Source organism: Poecilia mexicana, unplaced genomic scaffold (genome assembly GCF_051168715.1).
Source record: "Poecilia mexicana isolate PSO_F unplaced genomic scaffold, ASM5116871v1 scaffold_15, whole genome shotgun sequence".
Taxonomy (NCBI): Eukaryota; Metazoa; Chordata; class Actinopteri; order Cyprinodontiformes; family Poeciliidae; genus Poecilia; species Poecilia mexicana.
In genome coordinates this window covers 12,815,423-12,832,350 of record NW_028263384.1, presented here as the reverse complement: position 1 = coordinate 12,832,350, position 16,928 = coordinate 12,815,423, and the positions used below count along the sequence as shown (strand labels likewise).

Here is a 16,928-nt window from a genome sequence, read left to right as displayed (position 1 = left end):
CATGCGATTTATTTTTTACTTTTAGTCCATCTAATAAAACTATTACCTTTTTAGATACAAATCCATTGTACTTAGATTGCTTCAAGACAGAGATGATATATGTAAGCTTTATAGCAGCCAAAGCAGAAACCCCATAGCTCCTCTAACTCTTGGAAAGTTTTTTTCCGTCCCACGAGTGGCTACACATGGTTAGTGAGACTGCCTGGCAACTTCAGATGGTGGGATAAAATCACCAGAAATTAGACGCGGTGGCCTTATATCTTCATCATGTTGAAGTCTAAGACCTTCGTAAAGAAGACCCGATCGGGTGGGGTGTTGAAGGTCGTACGTGAGCATTACCTGAGAGATGATATTTGGTGTGGAAGTGAAGTCTGTACTGAGTGCAAACAGGACTCCACGGTGCTGCAGAGAGACGCGTGTATTGAGAGCAGTCTTTGTCCCTACCCTCACTATCTGGTTCCTGACACCAACGTAGTGCTGCATCAGGTAACAACCCAGAGTAGCTACTTTTCGAGATTTCCAAACGTGGCCACATAAACGTTCCTCTCATTCTAATTTTTTATGTTTACGTTCTTTTTACTTCAGATTGACGTATTGGAAGATCCGGTGATTCGCAACGTGATAATCCTTCAGACTGTTCTTCAGGAGGTTCGTCATCGCAGTGCACCGGTTTATAAACGCCTGAAGGATATCATACATGAACAAGGAAGACACTTCTACACATTCACCAACGAACACCACAGGTACCGGGGAGGAGAAACCACAAGATCATATAAATAAATGCACACTGACAATATTTAGAAACTCACTGTTTTTATTTTTGCTGCAAGTCTGTACATAATTATGGGGTTCGATTATTGCCATAAAATTTTTGTGGCCACGGTAAGTCTGCAAAGGTCGTGAACTTATTAATATACATTTTTACATTATTTTTTCAACAGTTGTATCTCATAAGTGTTAAGTAGATATTTCCTCAAATGTTTACTCTGAGCCAGCTCAGTGGCAGTGCACAGCAACACATAACTCAGTACTTCATACAGCTAGAGAATGCTCCGGTCACTCAGGTTACCTACTAGGAAATGGTTGGTAATGGTTGGTATAACAGGTGGCTTTAAGAGAATTTAAAGCTCTTGTAGAGACTTGTGTTACTTAATAGTATCCATGCTAAGCTGAACCTTGTGTTTGAACTCTGTTGACTCTCATATGTTTAATATCTAATGCATGTTTAGATGTTAACCCTCCACTGCAAAGTACTTTGGTAGTGTTTACTCCCGACTCCATCTTCTTGCAGAGAGACATTCATTGAACGTGAACCAGGGGAGAGCACCAATGACCAAAATGATCGGGCGATCCGTGTGGCCGTCAAATGGTATAGCCAGCATCTGAAAACGCCAGAGTCGGGCCCAGATGGTCTCAAGGTGGTCCTCCTCACCAACGATCAAGGCAACAAGCTAAAGGCTGAGGAGACCGGCGTGGTGGTGTACAAATGTAAAGTGTATTCATCTCCCGTCCTCACGACAGTCTTGAAGATGAAGCATGTTTGTGCATGTCGCTACAATATTCTTCTTGTCTTCTTACATTCTAGTTGATGAATACATCAAGAGCCTGATAGGGAACCCTGAGTTGGTGGATTGCTTGGCTTTGTCCAACGATGATAAGGTGGGCACAACTGTGTAGCTATTCACAGAAATAAATCTGGTTTCATACTGAAAGCATTATTTTCATCTTTCCCCTACTTCGCTTCCTGTTCTCCGTCAGAATGAGATCACCAGCAGTAAAGTGTTGTTTCCGGAGCATCTTCCTTTGTCAAAGGTCCAGGCGGGAATCAAGTCTGGCTCATTTCTCCAGGGAACCTTCAGGGCCAGCAGGGACAACTATCTGGAGGCCACAGTTTTTGTCCAAGGAGAGGGGGAGGACAGCACAGAGGTGGGCACGGACTTGTCTTAGGAAATGTCCTGGAGCCCTGCTAATTTACTAACAAGACTCCAGAGATTAAAGATTTTTGCGTAAAGAATTAGTTTATTGGCAGTCAAAGAAGAGTCTTAAGCTCTACTTTAAAGAATAAAAAGCTCTGCTTTGCTCTTTTCCTTGCCTCCAGGTTCTTATCCAGGGTCTTCAGAACCTCAACAGAGCGGTGCACCAGGATGTGGTTGCTGTGCAGCTGTTGCCAAAGAATCAGTGGGTGGCGCCGTCGTCAGTCGTGCTGCAGGACGACGGTGCGGCGAAGGACGATAACGTCGATGAGGACGAGGAGGAAAAAGTGGTGAATTTAGTTTTGTTTTTGTTTTTTTTGTTTTTTACCAAGGGCCTTTCCGACATCTGTTTTTTCTTTTTCTTTTCTTTTTTTTATTTGGAAAGGCAGAATTCCATCACATTCATAATTAACTGCAGTCATTCAAGGACAACAAAAAAACTTAACAAAACTAGGAAGCGCATCACATAAAAACAAAAAGAGTTAGATCCACAAAGTCTCCAAAACAAAAAGTACATCTTTTGTGGAGGAATATTAATCCTGACTCTATCTGGGAGCTAAAACGTAAAAAGGGAATAACATTCCATCTGTGAATGTCTGGCTTTATTTTTGAATTTAGTGGGCCGTAATTGATGTCACAGTTTTGGAGAGAAGTGAGACTGTGACATCAACTATTTGATAGACTCAACATCCCAATTTCAGTTGTGCATGATCTTAATTGAAGATGGAGGGGGTGTTGTAGTTAAATGTTAATCCTTGAGTTTTGTTGATATTAATTTCAAAACCAGAGACTAAACCAAACTCATCTAGCAATTGCATCAGTTTTGGGAGTGCCTGTGAGGGTTGTGCTATACTTATCAATAAATCGTCAGGCTCAGTTTCTCCGCATGTCATAATTACCCCTTTTATATTTGACGCACAACAGCGTTGTCTTGTTCCTCATTCCAGTATGAATGAATTGGTTAAGTTTCCATTTATTTTAATTCTAGCCGTTTGTTTATTGAATAGCGCTGCAAATGTTTTGGCTCCTCTCTTCTGCCTTCTCAACTTGCCCTTCCACGTCTTCCGTTCTGGTATTCACTTTCACAGTTTCTTCTTTCATTGCTTCTAATTGTTACTTAATATCTTGGCGAAACCCTCACAATTCTCGCAGAATCAGTTCCGAGTCTGTCATTTGTCGACACTGCGTCTCCTTGTTTGTTAGCTCGAACCCGTTAGCTGAGTCGTTGCTGCGTCCCGTAGTTACACTGAATTTTGTGATCACCGTATATTTTGACCGCAGGAGGCGCTGTTGCAATTTTATACCATACTTTGCCATACCTCGGCCTAACGCAAAAGGAAAAATAACAAAAAAGCCGAGCAAAGAATAAAAAGATATTACCGCTAATATTGTGACTATTATGGAAGTATCTATGGTGACAAAATACGATAGCTCTTATCACATACCGTGTATATTTGCTTAATTGTCACAATAGTAGTGGTAAGATGTTACTAAATGGCAAAGTACGGTTAAAACTGCAACAGCGCCGCCTGCAGTCACCGAATTTAGTATAACACCGGAAGTCCCCAAGAACATTGTTTTTAACAAATCCTCTTCTTCCCGTCTCTGTCCAGCTGACGGGAGCGTTAACTGAGACGGCCAGGAGGGCAACGGGAAAAGTAGTGGGAATCATCAAAAGGAACTGGAGGCCATTCTGTGGAATGCTGAATGTCTCCCAAATCAAAGAAGTATGTTTACCATTTTTCCTGTCCACGTCTTAAAATATGAAGGTTGTAATTGCACAGGATTTCTACACAGTTTGGAAACTACTGGAAAAGTCTGAATTTTGATTTAAATATTTCAAAGGTTTGGAGATAGAGCAAAAAATAAATATATGAAAAAATGTTGGATTTACAATTTTTTTTTTTTAATTAATTTTATTATTCAGAGAAAAGTTTGCATCTATATTTGGCTTGAAAATACTGACTACCATGGATATTAGAGTTTGAACGAGCTTAAAATTTAAATATGGGAACTTAAGTATGAAAGCATGAAACTTTATGCACCCTTCCCCCAAAGATGCTTTACTTTTTATCTGTCCGACCTTCAGGCGCTGTATATGTCTTACCATTATTTAATTTTTATCCCCCCCCAGTCCACCCGCCATCTTTTCACCCCAGCAGATCGCCGTATCCCACGCATTCGCATCGAAACACGACAAGCCTCCACTCTTGCAGGTCAGAGGATTATGGTGGCCATTGATGGCTGGCCCAAAGACTCTAGATACCCAAATGTAAGTCCCATCACATTCATTTACCACAGCCCACAAAGAGCTGTAATTGACTCCCGTTAATTATTTGTGTGTTAGGGTCATTTTGTCCGCAGTCTGGGAGCCGCCGGTGAGAAGGACACCGAGGAGGAAGTCCTGCTTCTGGAGCACGATGTTCCACATCAGGCTTTCTCTCAGGCCGTGCTCAGCTTCCTTCCCAAAATGCCATGGAGCATCACACCAGAGGTAACATCTCCCGCACCTGCACAAATTATTGCACATTTATAAATGCGTGTGTACGGCGTTAACATGTATGTGTTGTACAGGACATGGCACAGAGGCAGGACCTGAGGCATTTAACAGTGTGCAGTGTGGATCCTCCAGGATGTACAGATATAGATGACGCTCTGCACTGCAGGGAGCTGGAAAACGGGAAGCTTGAGGTGCTCATCAGTGACAGCACTAAGCTGTTTGTGTTATCGGTTCATGTAGTTCAATCAGCTTGCAATGCGTTTCGCTGCAGGTAGGAGTTCACATCGCTGACGTCAGTCACTTTATCAGACCTGGGAATGCTCTGGACAAAGAGGCGGCTAACCGAGGGACCACTGTGTATTTATGTGGCAAAGTAAGACAATCAAAACTCGCATGTCTCCCTTCTAACTTCCAAAAACAGTGCAAGATGGAGTTCGGTGTGTCTTTTAAAGACGAGGAAAATAAAGCTGAACTTAAACATCTTTAGTTACATGTATGATTTACAAATACTACCTAGGATTATGTCATGACTCTGTTTCTGCATGAAAGTTGTGAGCAGTTTTTAATGTTGTTCCCCCGCAGAGAATAGACATGGTTCCTGAGCTGCTCAGCTCTAACCTTTGCTCACTGCGGTCCAATGTGGAGAGGTGAGGATGAAACACACACACGCACACACACACACTTAGAACAACCTCCAAAGTTATCTGTGCCTCAATACAACACTGCCGTTATTCATTCAGCCCTCATTGCCAGTAGGACAGCATCTTGCTTCAGATAATCAATTGAGAATTGGTGAAATCAGATTGAATTCCTCCCCCAGTCGAAGCGATAAGACGGAGGAAAATACTTTGAAATTATTTCAAATTCTGGTTCCTTGTTTTTCCGTCTGTCCGCAGGTTTGCTTTTTCATGTATTTGGGAAATGAACCACAAAGCAGAAATTCTGAAGACTCGGTTTACAAAAAGCGTCATCAACTCCAAGGTAAAAACACTGACTAGAAAATGCATAGTTTTAAGTATATTTTTGCGGTATTTGTGTCTAGTTTCATCGATCAGTGCAGTTATTCAGTTTTCCTTTTTGTTACCGGATGTTCCTCAGGCGTCTTTCACTTACGCCGAGGCCCAGATGAGGATAGATGATGCCAACAAGAACGACGACATCACTGAAAGCTTGAGGGGCCTCAACAAACTCGCAAAGATCCTCAAAAAGAAGAGGATAGAAAATGGGTAAGGAAGTGGTAATCAGTTAACAGAAAACCAATTTACAGATTGATGAATGATTTGACGGCTTAGATAAGATGTGATGGAAATGCTACGACTTTAAATGACTGAGTTTAAGTCTTATGTACCGATTTCTATCCCCAGGGCCCTGACGTTGTCGTCCTTAGAGGTTCGGTTCCATATGGACAGTGAAACCCATGACCCAATTGATCTGCAGACTAAAGAACTCATGTAAGCGACTTTCAAAATTCACCCGAAGTCCTAACAAGATGTCAGTTTTCTCTTTCTGTCAGTATTCTAATCACTACCACTCGTCTTTCAGGGAGACAAACTCCATGGTGGAGGAGTTCATGTTGCTCGCCAATATTTCAGTTGCTCAGAAGATTTACGAGGAATTTCCAGAGAGCGCTCTCCTGAGGAAGCATCCAGCTCCCCCTCCGTCCAACTACGACATCCTGATCAAAGCCGCAAAGTCCAAGGTCGGTTGAATCCATGTGTCACTAAAAAAAGACTTCGAATGCATCATTAAATACCCAAATTGATTAAAACATTAATCCTGCTAATGAGCGGACCGAAACTTAATCTTTTTGTTTCCCTGTTTGATCAGAACGTGATGATCCACACAGATTCGGCCAAAGCGCTGGCCGATTCCCTGGATGGGGCCAAAGTGGACGGCTTCCAGTATTTTAACACGCTCCTGCGTATTTTAGCCACTCGCTGCATGATGCAAGCTGTTTATTTTTGCTCTGGCATGGACAGCGACTTCCACCACTACGGTCTCGCCTCGCCCATTTACACTCACTTCACCTCCCCAATTAGGAGGTATGAAAATTTCAATGCACTTTCCAGAAATACTTTTTTCACAGAAAGAAAAAGTCTTGCATAGTTGACTTTGATTTATTTAATTTTGACCTTTCTCTGCAGGTACGCTGACATCATTGTGCACCGCCTGCTGGCGGTGGCCATCGGCGCAGACGGCACCTACCCCGATTTGATGGACAAACACAAACAGTCGGCCCTCTGCAACAACCTCAACTACAGACACAAAATGTCTCAGTACGCACAGAGATCGTCTGTGGCCTTCCACACTCAGGTATTCCACACTGTTGTTCTCTGCAGACATTCGCAACGTAGTAAATGTTCGTCTTCACTCGATATACTTGGAAAATTGCATTTGAATTTGACCAAAGCGTCCTATCCCTTCCCTTGCAGTTGTTCTTCAAGACCCGAGGAATTCTCAACGAGAAGGGATTCGTTCTGTTCGTGCGGAAGAACGCGATCATCGTTCTGATCCCGAAGTTCGGTCTGGAAGGAACCGTTTTCTTTGACTCCAAAGACAAAGCTTCTCCCAACCTCGTTTTTGACGAAGAGGTCCAGACACTTCACTTCTTGTTTTGCTTTGGTTTTTTTAATTTTTTGTCAGAGAATAAATGTTAAAAATGTTTCCTGTGTATTTGTGTAAAGGGTCCCACTCTGAAGGTGGAGCAGCACACGTTCCACATATTTGACCAGGTGAAGGTCACCATCAGCCTGGACGACTCCAACATTCAACACCAAAAGATCCGCATGGCTCTGATAGAACCTGTGGTAAGGACAACTTAAACATTTATTTTTTTTAAATTAATTTAAAACCTGTTTTATAAAATCCTGCGGTGGAAATCCGTCCACTTTGCAACTCAACCGTCGTTTTGTCGTCAGTGGAAAAAAAGATTCACCGCTTTGTACAAGTCCTGATAAAACGATGTTGACATTTTCTGAAGCTCTGTTGTTTTTTTTCCACCCCATATAGATTCCTGGTGTTAGCGTTCCTGCACCGGAAGCGGAACCACAAGCCAAGAAGCGAAAACTGGACCGCTGAGACAAGCGTTGCAATTCACCCAGAAGATCCCGACTTTATTTTTAGATGTGTTGAAAGAGATTTGTTCTTGTGTTTACAGTCTAAACACGAGCAAATCTCTTCCTAGCAAACACGTCACTCATTGTAGTAAGTTCAATCCAGTGAAACGGACGCTGGTGTATTTTTTACTCGTCTTTTTGCTTAAAACATTTGCTGGTGGAAATAAAGCCGTATGTATGATAAATGTCACTTCAGTTTAACCTAAAACAAAAATTAATTGGTTTGCAGAGTGTTTTTAATCTTATCACATAACTGTTAGTGTGTTCTGCAAATAAACAGAATAACTCAAATGACGTTGTGAGGCTAAAAAACAAAAATAAGAGAAGAGTTTAAGGCATTTTAATGTGTAAAACCTTCATGTCAAAAATCTTTAAAAAAATAAAAGGGCTCCATTTTTTCCAACTCAGTTGGTGGCATTATTTGTTTTGCATTAGTTGTATTTATTGCAAAATTACAGTTGTGATCTACAGATCTTGATTTAAACAAATATTGGTTATACTGATAAGTTTAAAAAAATTAAAAAAAAAAAAGTTTTATAAAAATATAAATACAGTAAAAGTCTGTCGCTGGTTATAATTGAAATTCTGCCCGCAGGCATCAATACAGCATTTAAAAGAAAAACAAAAGACCATTCATGTGCAACACAGACATGTTTTCACAAAACTTCCCCAATTTTATCAAACCTCTACATCTTAATTTAAAAACTATTACAAAGAATGAGATTTCAGTGGTTTACAAAATGACTGAAAAGAAAAAAAACAAAAACCCTCCCTGCAGCTCAACATTCCCTGTGATTATTCATAACAGGCAGAGCGTTTGCTTTCAGTCAGGTATTTGTTGCCCTGCAGTTTCATTCACAGCAAAACATTCTGGTAAAACTCAACATTTCTAAACATAGTGTAAGTTTATTTGAATTTTATTGCAAAGTAATCATAGGCCTTTGTCGGAAGAGCGTCCCTTTAAACGTAGAAAATCAGGTGAGGCAGCGGGGATGATGAAATGCCTAAAAAAAACACAATTATCAAAAGTTAAAGAAGAGCTCAAACAAAGGGGACCGTGTGATTATTCAGGCAGTTCAGTTGTTGGTTGAAGTTTCAATGAAGCCTTCGCTGAGTATTTAGGCACAAGAACTTTTTCTCAATACTACCAAACCATACAAAATACATGAAATTCAAAATCTTTTAAAGAATCTAAGAAGTGTTTCTCGCAGCTATATTCAGCCCCCTTTCTCATGATCTCTCAAGATAAAATTCTTTGTAACCATCAGCCTTCTGAAGCTACCCAATAAGCTAAGTCCACTTTAATCTCAGCTGAGACCAAAAAACATACAGGAAAGATTAGGGTAAAGTTTTCTGTTTAAAGCAGAGTTCGGTAATTCAGCCATTTGACAACTGGATTTCAGGGCCCTATCGGTTTCCTTTGTGTTAGTCTATCACATAACCTGTCTTTAAAATACATTAAACAATATAAATTTTGATTAATCCACATTTTTTGTCTCTTTCTCACTAGTTAACCCTCAATGAGCTTTAGGATCTTTGCCAAACAAACTAAATCTCCGTCTGACCATAAGGGACAGTTAATCTAATTGGTCAAATATGATCAATATCCAGAGGATAAATGCATGTTGCCATAAACATACTATCCTACCAAATATTGTGTCCAAGCACTTTCTGCAGTACTGCCTTCACTGACATTGCAATGGGGATTGCGACTCCAAGGATGGTGTAGCTAGCTAGTTTCCAGGTTTAGTGATTTCCGAACAAAATTTATAGTCAGGATGCCTTAAAAATATAGTTAAATGTATCTAAATATATATTTAGATACGTGTATATTTATCTAAATATAAATGTATCTAGATAAATATACATGTATCTAAATGTATATTTAGATGCACTGTTGCGCAGTTGGTAACACTGTTGCCTTGCAGCAAGAAGGTCCTGGGTTCGATTCCTGACTGAGGGTCTTTCTGCATGGAGTTTGCATGTTCTCCCTGTGCATGCGTGGGTTCTCTCCAGGTACTCCGGCTTCCTCCCACAGTCCAAAAACATGACTATAAGGTTATTTGGTCTCTCTAAATTCTCCCTAGGTGTGAGTGTGTGCATGCATGGTTGTACAGAAAATGGATGGATAAATATAAAAGGTCTAGCTTGATCAAAAGGTACAACCTCACCTTAACTTTACTGAGTCGGGTGACGGGAAACACTTCTTCTACCTGGTTGGAGCTGATGGACTCCTTGCTCTGGAAGTCCGAGCTGATGCCGTCAATGAGGCTAGCGGTGCCGGCTGAGATGGTGGTGTAGCCACTGTCCACCTGCACAACAGTCAACATTTATTAAGAAGGAAGTCTTCCATTGAAGTCTCACTGGATACAAATGAAAGTAAGGTTTTGTCAAGTTTCTCTCACTCACCTGCATGCTGGAGTCGTAGCGAAGGCTGCTTCCTTCTGCCAGGAGCGAGAGAAACATCTGAGAGCTTTCTGTCGCTGACGCGTTTCCCATGCGAGAGCTAGTCAGGTGTTCAGAAGGAAATCCACCCTCCTCCTCGTCCTCCTCCAGCCTTTTTTTAAGCCCCACATTTTTTCCTTCTTCCATCTTCACAACCTCCATGGTATCCAGGTTAATTCTCTCAGGGGAAGCAGAGTGGCCGTCTGTTGCCAGCGGCGACGTTGGGTCTAGTTCCATGGCTGGGAGAGAAGATGAGGAAGAGGTAGGAGAGTGTTCTTCAGCCTCCCGGTCTTGGAGCTTGGGGTTGAGGATTGGCGAGATCAGCGGAGGGGACGCCCAGTTGCGGACTCTGGGTCTGGCCTTGGGCCTGGAAGTGTTTTGGTCGTGTTGGTAGTGGAGTTGGTGAGGGGAGCAGCTACGAATTGGGGAGCATCCTTCCACAAACGGACTCTCATTAGTGAGGGCAACGTCCGCATCCAGCGGACCTCCATGTGGGGTAAAGTTGCTGTGATGTTTCTGCTCACCTGAAAAGATCCAGATCAAGGAGATTAAACCAACCTGAACCTCGACAAGATCTTACAGTTTAGATTTTTTATTTTTTGTAAGATTTTTCAGCAATAGTGGCTTTTATTTTGATAGTAATCCGAAATGAAAGGGGTAGGCAGAAGGGGGAAAGACAAGCAGCAAAGGTACAGAGGACTGAGGTCCTAGCCTCTAACCACGCAACGCTCCACAGTTGAAAGCACATCGTCTACCTGAGTCTCTGGGAGTCCGCGCCATGTCGACAAGGATAGGAGAAACAGTCGGAGAGGCGTGGCCAGCAGGAGATGACCTATCAGGAAACAGAGGGCTGCTGATGCTGCCGAGGCTACAGTCTCTGAAGCAGCCCTGCTGGATGGGACTCGACGAGAACTGGCCCTACAGTTCACACATTTAAAATGAGCATTTGCTTAATTGTGTACAGCTTTTATCCCACAAATGTCACCTCTTCATTAAATATTAAAGACAACAATTTTCTCAAGGACTCACGACGTACCGTAGAGGGAGTCTGGGCCGACCGGCCGCCAGCCATAGGTGACGGACAGACAGATGTTAATGCTTCCCCTTCGACACCGTCACCTGTGGCTCTGGCTCCACCTCTGTAGGGAGACGGCCCTTCGAGTCGGCCGTTGGCTCTGTCGGGGCTCGGCGGCGTGGAGCTGTCGGAGCTGCTGTAGCTGAACTGGCCGTCGAGGAAGAGCTTTCGCCTCAACGAGGAGGAGCTGAGGCTCTCCTGTACGGCATCACAGGCCTCCTCGTAGCGGTAGTATTCTCCTGAGGCGAACAAACGTCACGTGAAAATACGACAAAAAGCTAAAGGAGATACTACCGACTTCGATTTGAGTCAATAGAAGGTTACCGAGTAATTTCTCCAAATCAAACGCCAAAGGTAGTGAAAGAGTCGTCTGGCAAGCAACTGTCAATAAAACAGAATAATTAGTCGTGTCAAGCAAAGTAAACAGAAGGTAATTTAGAAATAAACGTTACAAATGATTAATATCAAAATACATAAACTCTTCCGTGATTGTATAGTTCCTTTCCTTCTATCTCCTGGTAATGAAGTGCAAAAAATTAAAACAAAAGCAAAAAAAAAAAACTTTGTACAAGTTCCAACTTGTATCCAACTTCTTAGTTTAGATCTTAGTTTATTTCCATATTTTAGTGAACATTTTTCCCCCAATTGTTTTGTTTTTCAAATTTTCAATGCCACACAAAAACCTCCCTAAGTGCCACATATCGCCAACTGGCTGCATTTTTATATTTGAGAGTTACTGTGAGAGTTCAAAAAATTATGATACTGGAATAAACAATAGTCAGCATTGTGCATAATGCATTATTTTAAAGATCCACAATCATTTGTACTGAAGTATGTAAGAAGAACAGAAGTACACTAATGAAAACAAATTCCTCCCTGAAAAAAAGAGAGATTAGCTACAGCATATTTTAAATATTGTAATTAATTTAAACTAACCTGAGATTTTTTCAGACTCCTCTGAGATCGCTTCAGAAAAAGGACCTAAAAAACACAAAAGTTGCATGAAAATAAAAAATAGAAAGACAACTCACACACAAATTTCCTATAATGTTATTTACTTTTTTTGTACAGGTGAGTGGCTCTACGGGTTTCTGGTGCTGCCCAAGGGGAAGGCACAATGGCTCCTTTGGTGAAAAACTTCATTCAAAAATACAAAATATATAATTACATAACCAGGGACTCATTAGTGTGGAAGCATACATTATGAGCACAGATACTTTGACAATTATTTACCTGCTCAATAGCATTCTGACATTTTTCCTCAATGTCTGAATCCATCCTGAAATAAAGTAAAATAAAAAACAAATAAATAAAACATACAGGATAGATTTAAAATGATCTGAATTTTGTCAAGTTTTTATTTATTTATTTATTTTTTCAGTTTTAGACAACACATCTAATTTACTGCTTAACAACATATACCTGGTCTGGCTGAGGTAGAATGATTGCCGCTGGATTTCCTCTGGGTCTATATGTACTGGCAGAAGACTGGCCATTTCATCAATCGACCAGTTAAACTTAGGTGGAGTCTGGAAAAGAGACGGATAAGAAAGGCTATGTATTATACACTACCCAGCAAAGAAAAATGTGTGAGCACACACTGTTTGGCAGTACTCTTATCTCTTGATCATTTTCACCACAAACTGCATGCAAAGTGTTTTATTAAGAGTTCATCTGACAGATCAATGTAAAACAGGGGATAACTGAAGTGGAGAGAAAAGAATACATGGCTTTATTATTTATTTTTTCACAAATCTAAAAAAACAAACAAAAAAAAACCTAATGATAATATGCACAATATACCACATCTCATGGACTGCTCTGCAATGATTGGCTGGATACTTTGTTTTCTATGTCATGGATGGATGCCAATGTTACATTTGCATGAGCACGAATGACCACACAAAATTTATATTTTTGGGAATAAGATGGAAAAATTGGGCTTTTGTTATGTAATCCAAATCCAGACCTTATCCAATCTGTGGAAACTGTGTCAAATTGCTTAAAATTGCTTTTTTACAGTTTCTCTACACCCAGTCGGACTGGTCTTAAGCTTGTAGACATGCAAAGATGGCAGTGGCGTTCTCCAAAAAGACCTGAAGATGTACCTGCAGCAAAAGGTACAGCTGTATTTTTCAACGTTTTTTTTTAAATGTGTAAATACAAATATTCTTTTTACACCACTTTAGTGTTGTGGTGATGTATCACAAAGGATCCTAATACAATACATGGATGGTTGTAGTTATAGCATGACAAAATGTCAAAGTTACAAGCCTATGAATAATTTGGCAAGCAATTAGACCAACAACAGTGTTTCTGATTTCTAATTAAAAACATGCATCCTATCCAGTAGTAATAGGATAAATTTAAATCTCACAGCCTTGCAGGGCTTGGATCTGAAGACAGACGGACTGGGCACCAGAGGCTCCCTCAAGTGGTGGTAGTCATTGGGACTCTCAAAGGGATTTCTAATGGAAGGCCTGCCTGGAGTCTCTGGGGTGATCTGTACCTCGATATGATCCCCCATCTTATCTGGAAACAACAAACATTTTTGTTAGCAGAAAAGAAAACTAACGCTTCAAACACTAAGAGTTTTAAAAAGAGGTAGTCCAGTAAATCCAATTCTTATTTTGTTATGAGGTTAGCTCGGTACCTTGGCTACGTTAAAAGGAACTTTGCGTACATATGTTTAAAGGTATCATTTACAAAATCCAGATATACAAAACTTTTTTTTTTTCAGTCGGTTACTTACAATCGTTAAAAAGAGCCGTCCTCGGCGAGTAAATCGACTGTTTTTATGAGAAGAGTCAGTACTGCAGCTCTAGTAAGGAAACAGTTCAAACGTTTATTTCAATTTCCTCCACAAAACCTGCCAACCAATAGAAATCTTACAGGATGTTCTCAGTAGCCAATGAAGAATTTAGTGTCGTCACTTCCTCCTCCTGGTTTCGATGCGGGAATCTTTGCAAGCTAGGTAGCTGTCTAGCTGCTAACGCGCCCCGTCAGTTATTTTGGTAGTTTCAATTTATACAATGTCATTTAAAAATTGATTAGGGCAAGCAAAACTCTGACTGCATTGTTGAAATAATCTTGTTTTATATACTGTTAATAATTTGCCGTGCAGGAGGTTGTGCGTTGGTTAGCTACCTGATAGCAGTTTTTTCAGTCACTATGGCAAGTGCAGCAAATACAAACATGAACGCAGTCCGGGAAACGATGGATGGTAAGTATAAAACCTTAACAGGCCGTGCGGCTAATTAGTTCAACATAATATGTGGGTCACATAAAAAGTAGATGGGGGAGTATACGTTTTTTCTCTATTTAGTATAAAAATGCTTCCGTTTTTTCAAATTAGACTGATATATTGAGTATAAAGTTTGATTTTCATCATCCGTTTCCTTTCTTTAATGTTGAGATAAAATGTGATGTGCTGTCACACCTCAGTTTTAAGTAGTCGTAGCAACAAAACGTATGTTGATTTTTTTTTTTACACCAGCTGTAATGAAGTTGGTTTCATACACAATAAACATTTTCAAGCATGTAAAATTAATAGAATACTACTTGCTACCAGTTTAAGATTTATAAAAACTTACTAGAAGTACAAATAAACTACCCATTTTGTTACATAACATCATTTGTCTATATACAGACATGAATAGTGTTTTTTAGTTGACATAAAACATATTCATGTCTGAGTCTGTATGCCAAGGCCTGCTTAGTTTAAAAATAATGTTTCAGCTTTCATCTTTTGATAACTTATCAAAAGATGAAAGCTGAAACATTATTTTTATTTAGTTTATCAGTTCCAGTGTTATGTGTTCTTTTGAAAATAAAGTGTATCTATCTACACTATTATCTATTCGCATGCATTATTATTAATTTCCATTAAATCAGTGTCAGAAGGTCTTGAAACAATATTATCGTTTATCACAATAATTTTTTAGACAATCGCTCAGCAAAATTTGTTATCGTGACAGGCCTATTAACAATATCATAATGTCTACTTCATGAAGTGTATAGTCCTTAAACTGTTATATTGATTTATTCTTAACATTTTAACATTGCTCTTGACATTTTTTCCTTTAATGTCAACATTAATCCTAATTCTCAAAACAAATTCAGAAAAACAAAACATTCGTCATTGTCCAGTAATATGGTGGTGGTGTTTTTTTTTTTTTTTTCTTTTTGAGTTTCCTTTTAATATCAAATTCATCTCACCATCTTCTTCAACAGTCCTGCTTGAGATCTCGAGGTTGCTGAACACCGGTTTGGACATGGAGTCTCTGTCGATCTGTGTGCGACTGTGTGAGCAAGGCATAAACCCCGAAGCTCTGTCCGCAGTCATCAAAGAGCTGCGTAAGGCTTCGGAGACCCTCAAGGTATAAAATCACTTTTGTTTTTTTATTATGAAATAAATAAACTTGTGTGTATGTTCAAAAGTGAATATTTTTAAAACGTAACAGATATCAAGGTATAAAATTAAATAATTTCAAGGAAAATTTGTGAATTAATAACATTTAAGTGCAAGTCTGGCATTGCCTTGTTGTTTTCCTTTATTCCAGCGTTTCTTCCCTATAATTTTCATTTATGTAAACTTGCATTACTCTAAATAATCCGAATCCCATCCCTTTAACCTTCTGAAGTGGTTATAAAGTATTCACTCATTTCATAAAAATTAATGACAGCTAAAGCTTCTTGCCTTCTATTTGAAGCAGCCTGTTATTGAGATTCCTGCCTAAAACACACCAACATGTAAATTAACCTCGGAAGAATCCAGAAAGCTGTTGGTTCTTGGACATCATGGTGCCTCTTTAGGGTTGCAACTGTCTTATTTCAGAATGTTAATTATGCAATTTGTTTATTATCTCCTCTTAGGTTTCTGAGAACTGCACAAACTGAGGATGAAAAGAAAAAAGATCTCATCCCCCAAAGTTAGGATTGTGGACTGTTCCCAAGTCTGAGATTGGTTTGTTTTGGCATATTGTCATCTCCTCTGATTCTGCACTATGATGCTTGGGGTTTTTATATAAAGAGGCACCAGCCTCTGTCTGCTGTGGTACTGGGCCTCTGCTGAAATGAGATCATCTGTCTCTCAAACAATCTGCGGCATCTTACACTTGGCAGGAACACCCAGCCTGGATTCAAGAAAAAAATATATATATATATATATTTACCATCAGCTTTTGTTGCAGTTTTCATGTGCAAATTTTCACTTATTTTTGTCACATATGTATGAATATTCATGTATTGTTAGATGTTGTACTTGTATATTTCTTTCACTGAAACGATATCCTTTCAACATTTTCAATACTTGTGACACTTATGAGTAAAATATCTATCTATATATATAAACTATAAAAATGTAATATTTGTGACCACAAGGTGGAGATGTACACTTCTTTTTTTCGCCCCCTGATCAGGCCTTGACGTGGCTTAAGAACATTTTTGGATTTAACTTTAGTTTTTCTGAATCACGGATGCTGAACTTAGGCTAAATATAATTTAAAATCTGATATGTTTTTTAACTCCTTCTTTCCAAGACTTCTTGTTTCAGTTGAGCTATTTTGAGTAAGTGGGGGGGTGGGGGGGGGCTCAGTACTGAAATAATTTAACAGTTCTTAGTGTATTATATATTTTTACAACGGAAATTATCTTTCCTGTCGCACTAGGTGGAAGGGTATAACTGACTGATAATGTTGCACAATGCCGTTTACAAACAATAGAGGGGCCGGCAACAAAAAAAAAAAAAAAAAAGGTATCGGAGGTCATTCATAAGAGCAGGATATCCTGTTGATCTGAAATCTCTGCTCTAAACTGTA

At 39.8% G+C, this 16,928-nt stretch overlaps 3 protein-coding genes across 4 annotated transcripts; 2 read left to right on the top strand and 1 right to left on the bottom strand.

Annotated features, from left to right (window-relative positions):
• The first annotated feature begins 138 nt into the window (after window positions 1-138).
• dis3 (DIS3 exosome endoribonuclease and 3'-5' exoribonuclease) lies at window positions 139-7,996 on the top strand. The gene is made up of 21 exons (XM_014968151.2): window positions 139-486; window positions 586-743; window positions 1,292-1,488; window positions 1,586-1,659; window positions 1,759-1,926; window positions 2,099-2,263; window positions 3,587-3,700; window positions 4,108-4,245; window positions 4,321-4,467; window positions 4,548-4,664; window positions 4,745-4,846; window positions 5,056-5,120; window positions 5,370-5,454; window positions 5,572-5,699; window positions 5,838-5,924; window positions 6,016-6,172; window positions 6,301-6,515; window positions 6,618-6,786; window positions 6,906-7,064; window positions 7,158-7,280; window positions 7,483-7,996. The coding sequence occupies exons 1-21, from the start codon at window positions 268-270 to the stop codon at window positions 7,549-7,551; spliced, it is 2,856 nt and encodes a 951-aa protein (XP_014823637.2). The 5' UTR covers window positions 139-267; the 3' UTR covers window positions 7,552-7,996.
• Window positions 7,997-8,006: 10 nt separating this feature from the next.
• On the bottom strand, window positions 8,007-13,982 carry bora (bora aurora kinase A activator). 2 transcript variants are annotated; one of them, XM_014968206.2, is made up of 12 exons: window positions 13,862-13,982; window positions 13,487-13,641; window positions 12,532-12,638; window positions 12,343-12,388; window positions 12,168-12,246; window positions 12,046-12,090; window positions 11,434-11,490; window positions 11,071-11,348; window positions 10,790-10,952; window positions 9,999-10,558; window positions 9,803-9,901; window positions 8,007-8,593 (listed from the first exon to the last, which is right to left on the bottom strand). In XM_014968206.2, exons 2-12 carry the CDS (start codon window positions 13,634-13,636, stop codon window positions 8,564-8,566), a joined length of 1,614 nt encoding a protein of 537 aa, XP_014823692.1. In that variant the 5' UTR covers window positions 13,637-13,641; window positions 13,862-13,982; the 3' UTR covers window positions 8,007-8,563. The 2 variants fall into 2 exon arrangements, with proteins under 2 accessions (XP_014823692.1, XP_014823683.1); XM_014968197.2 differs by having other exon boundaries at window positions 9,761-9,901; window positions 13,862-13,981.
• Window positions 13,983-14,063: 81 nt separating this feature from the next.
• mzt1 (mitotic spindle organizing protein 1) lies at window positions 14,064-16,490 on the top strand. The gene is made up of 3 exons (XM_088013507.1): window positions 14,064-14,332; window positions 15,343-15,488; window positions 15,985-16,490. Exons 1-3 carry the CDS (start codon window positions 14,281-14,283, stop codon window positions 16,006-16,008), a joined length of 222 nt encoding a protein of 73 aa, XP_087869633.1. The 5' UTR covers window positions 14,064-14,280; the 3' UTR covers window positions 16,009-16,490.
• Window positions 16,491-16,928: the final 438 nt, after the last annotated feature.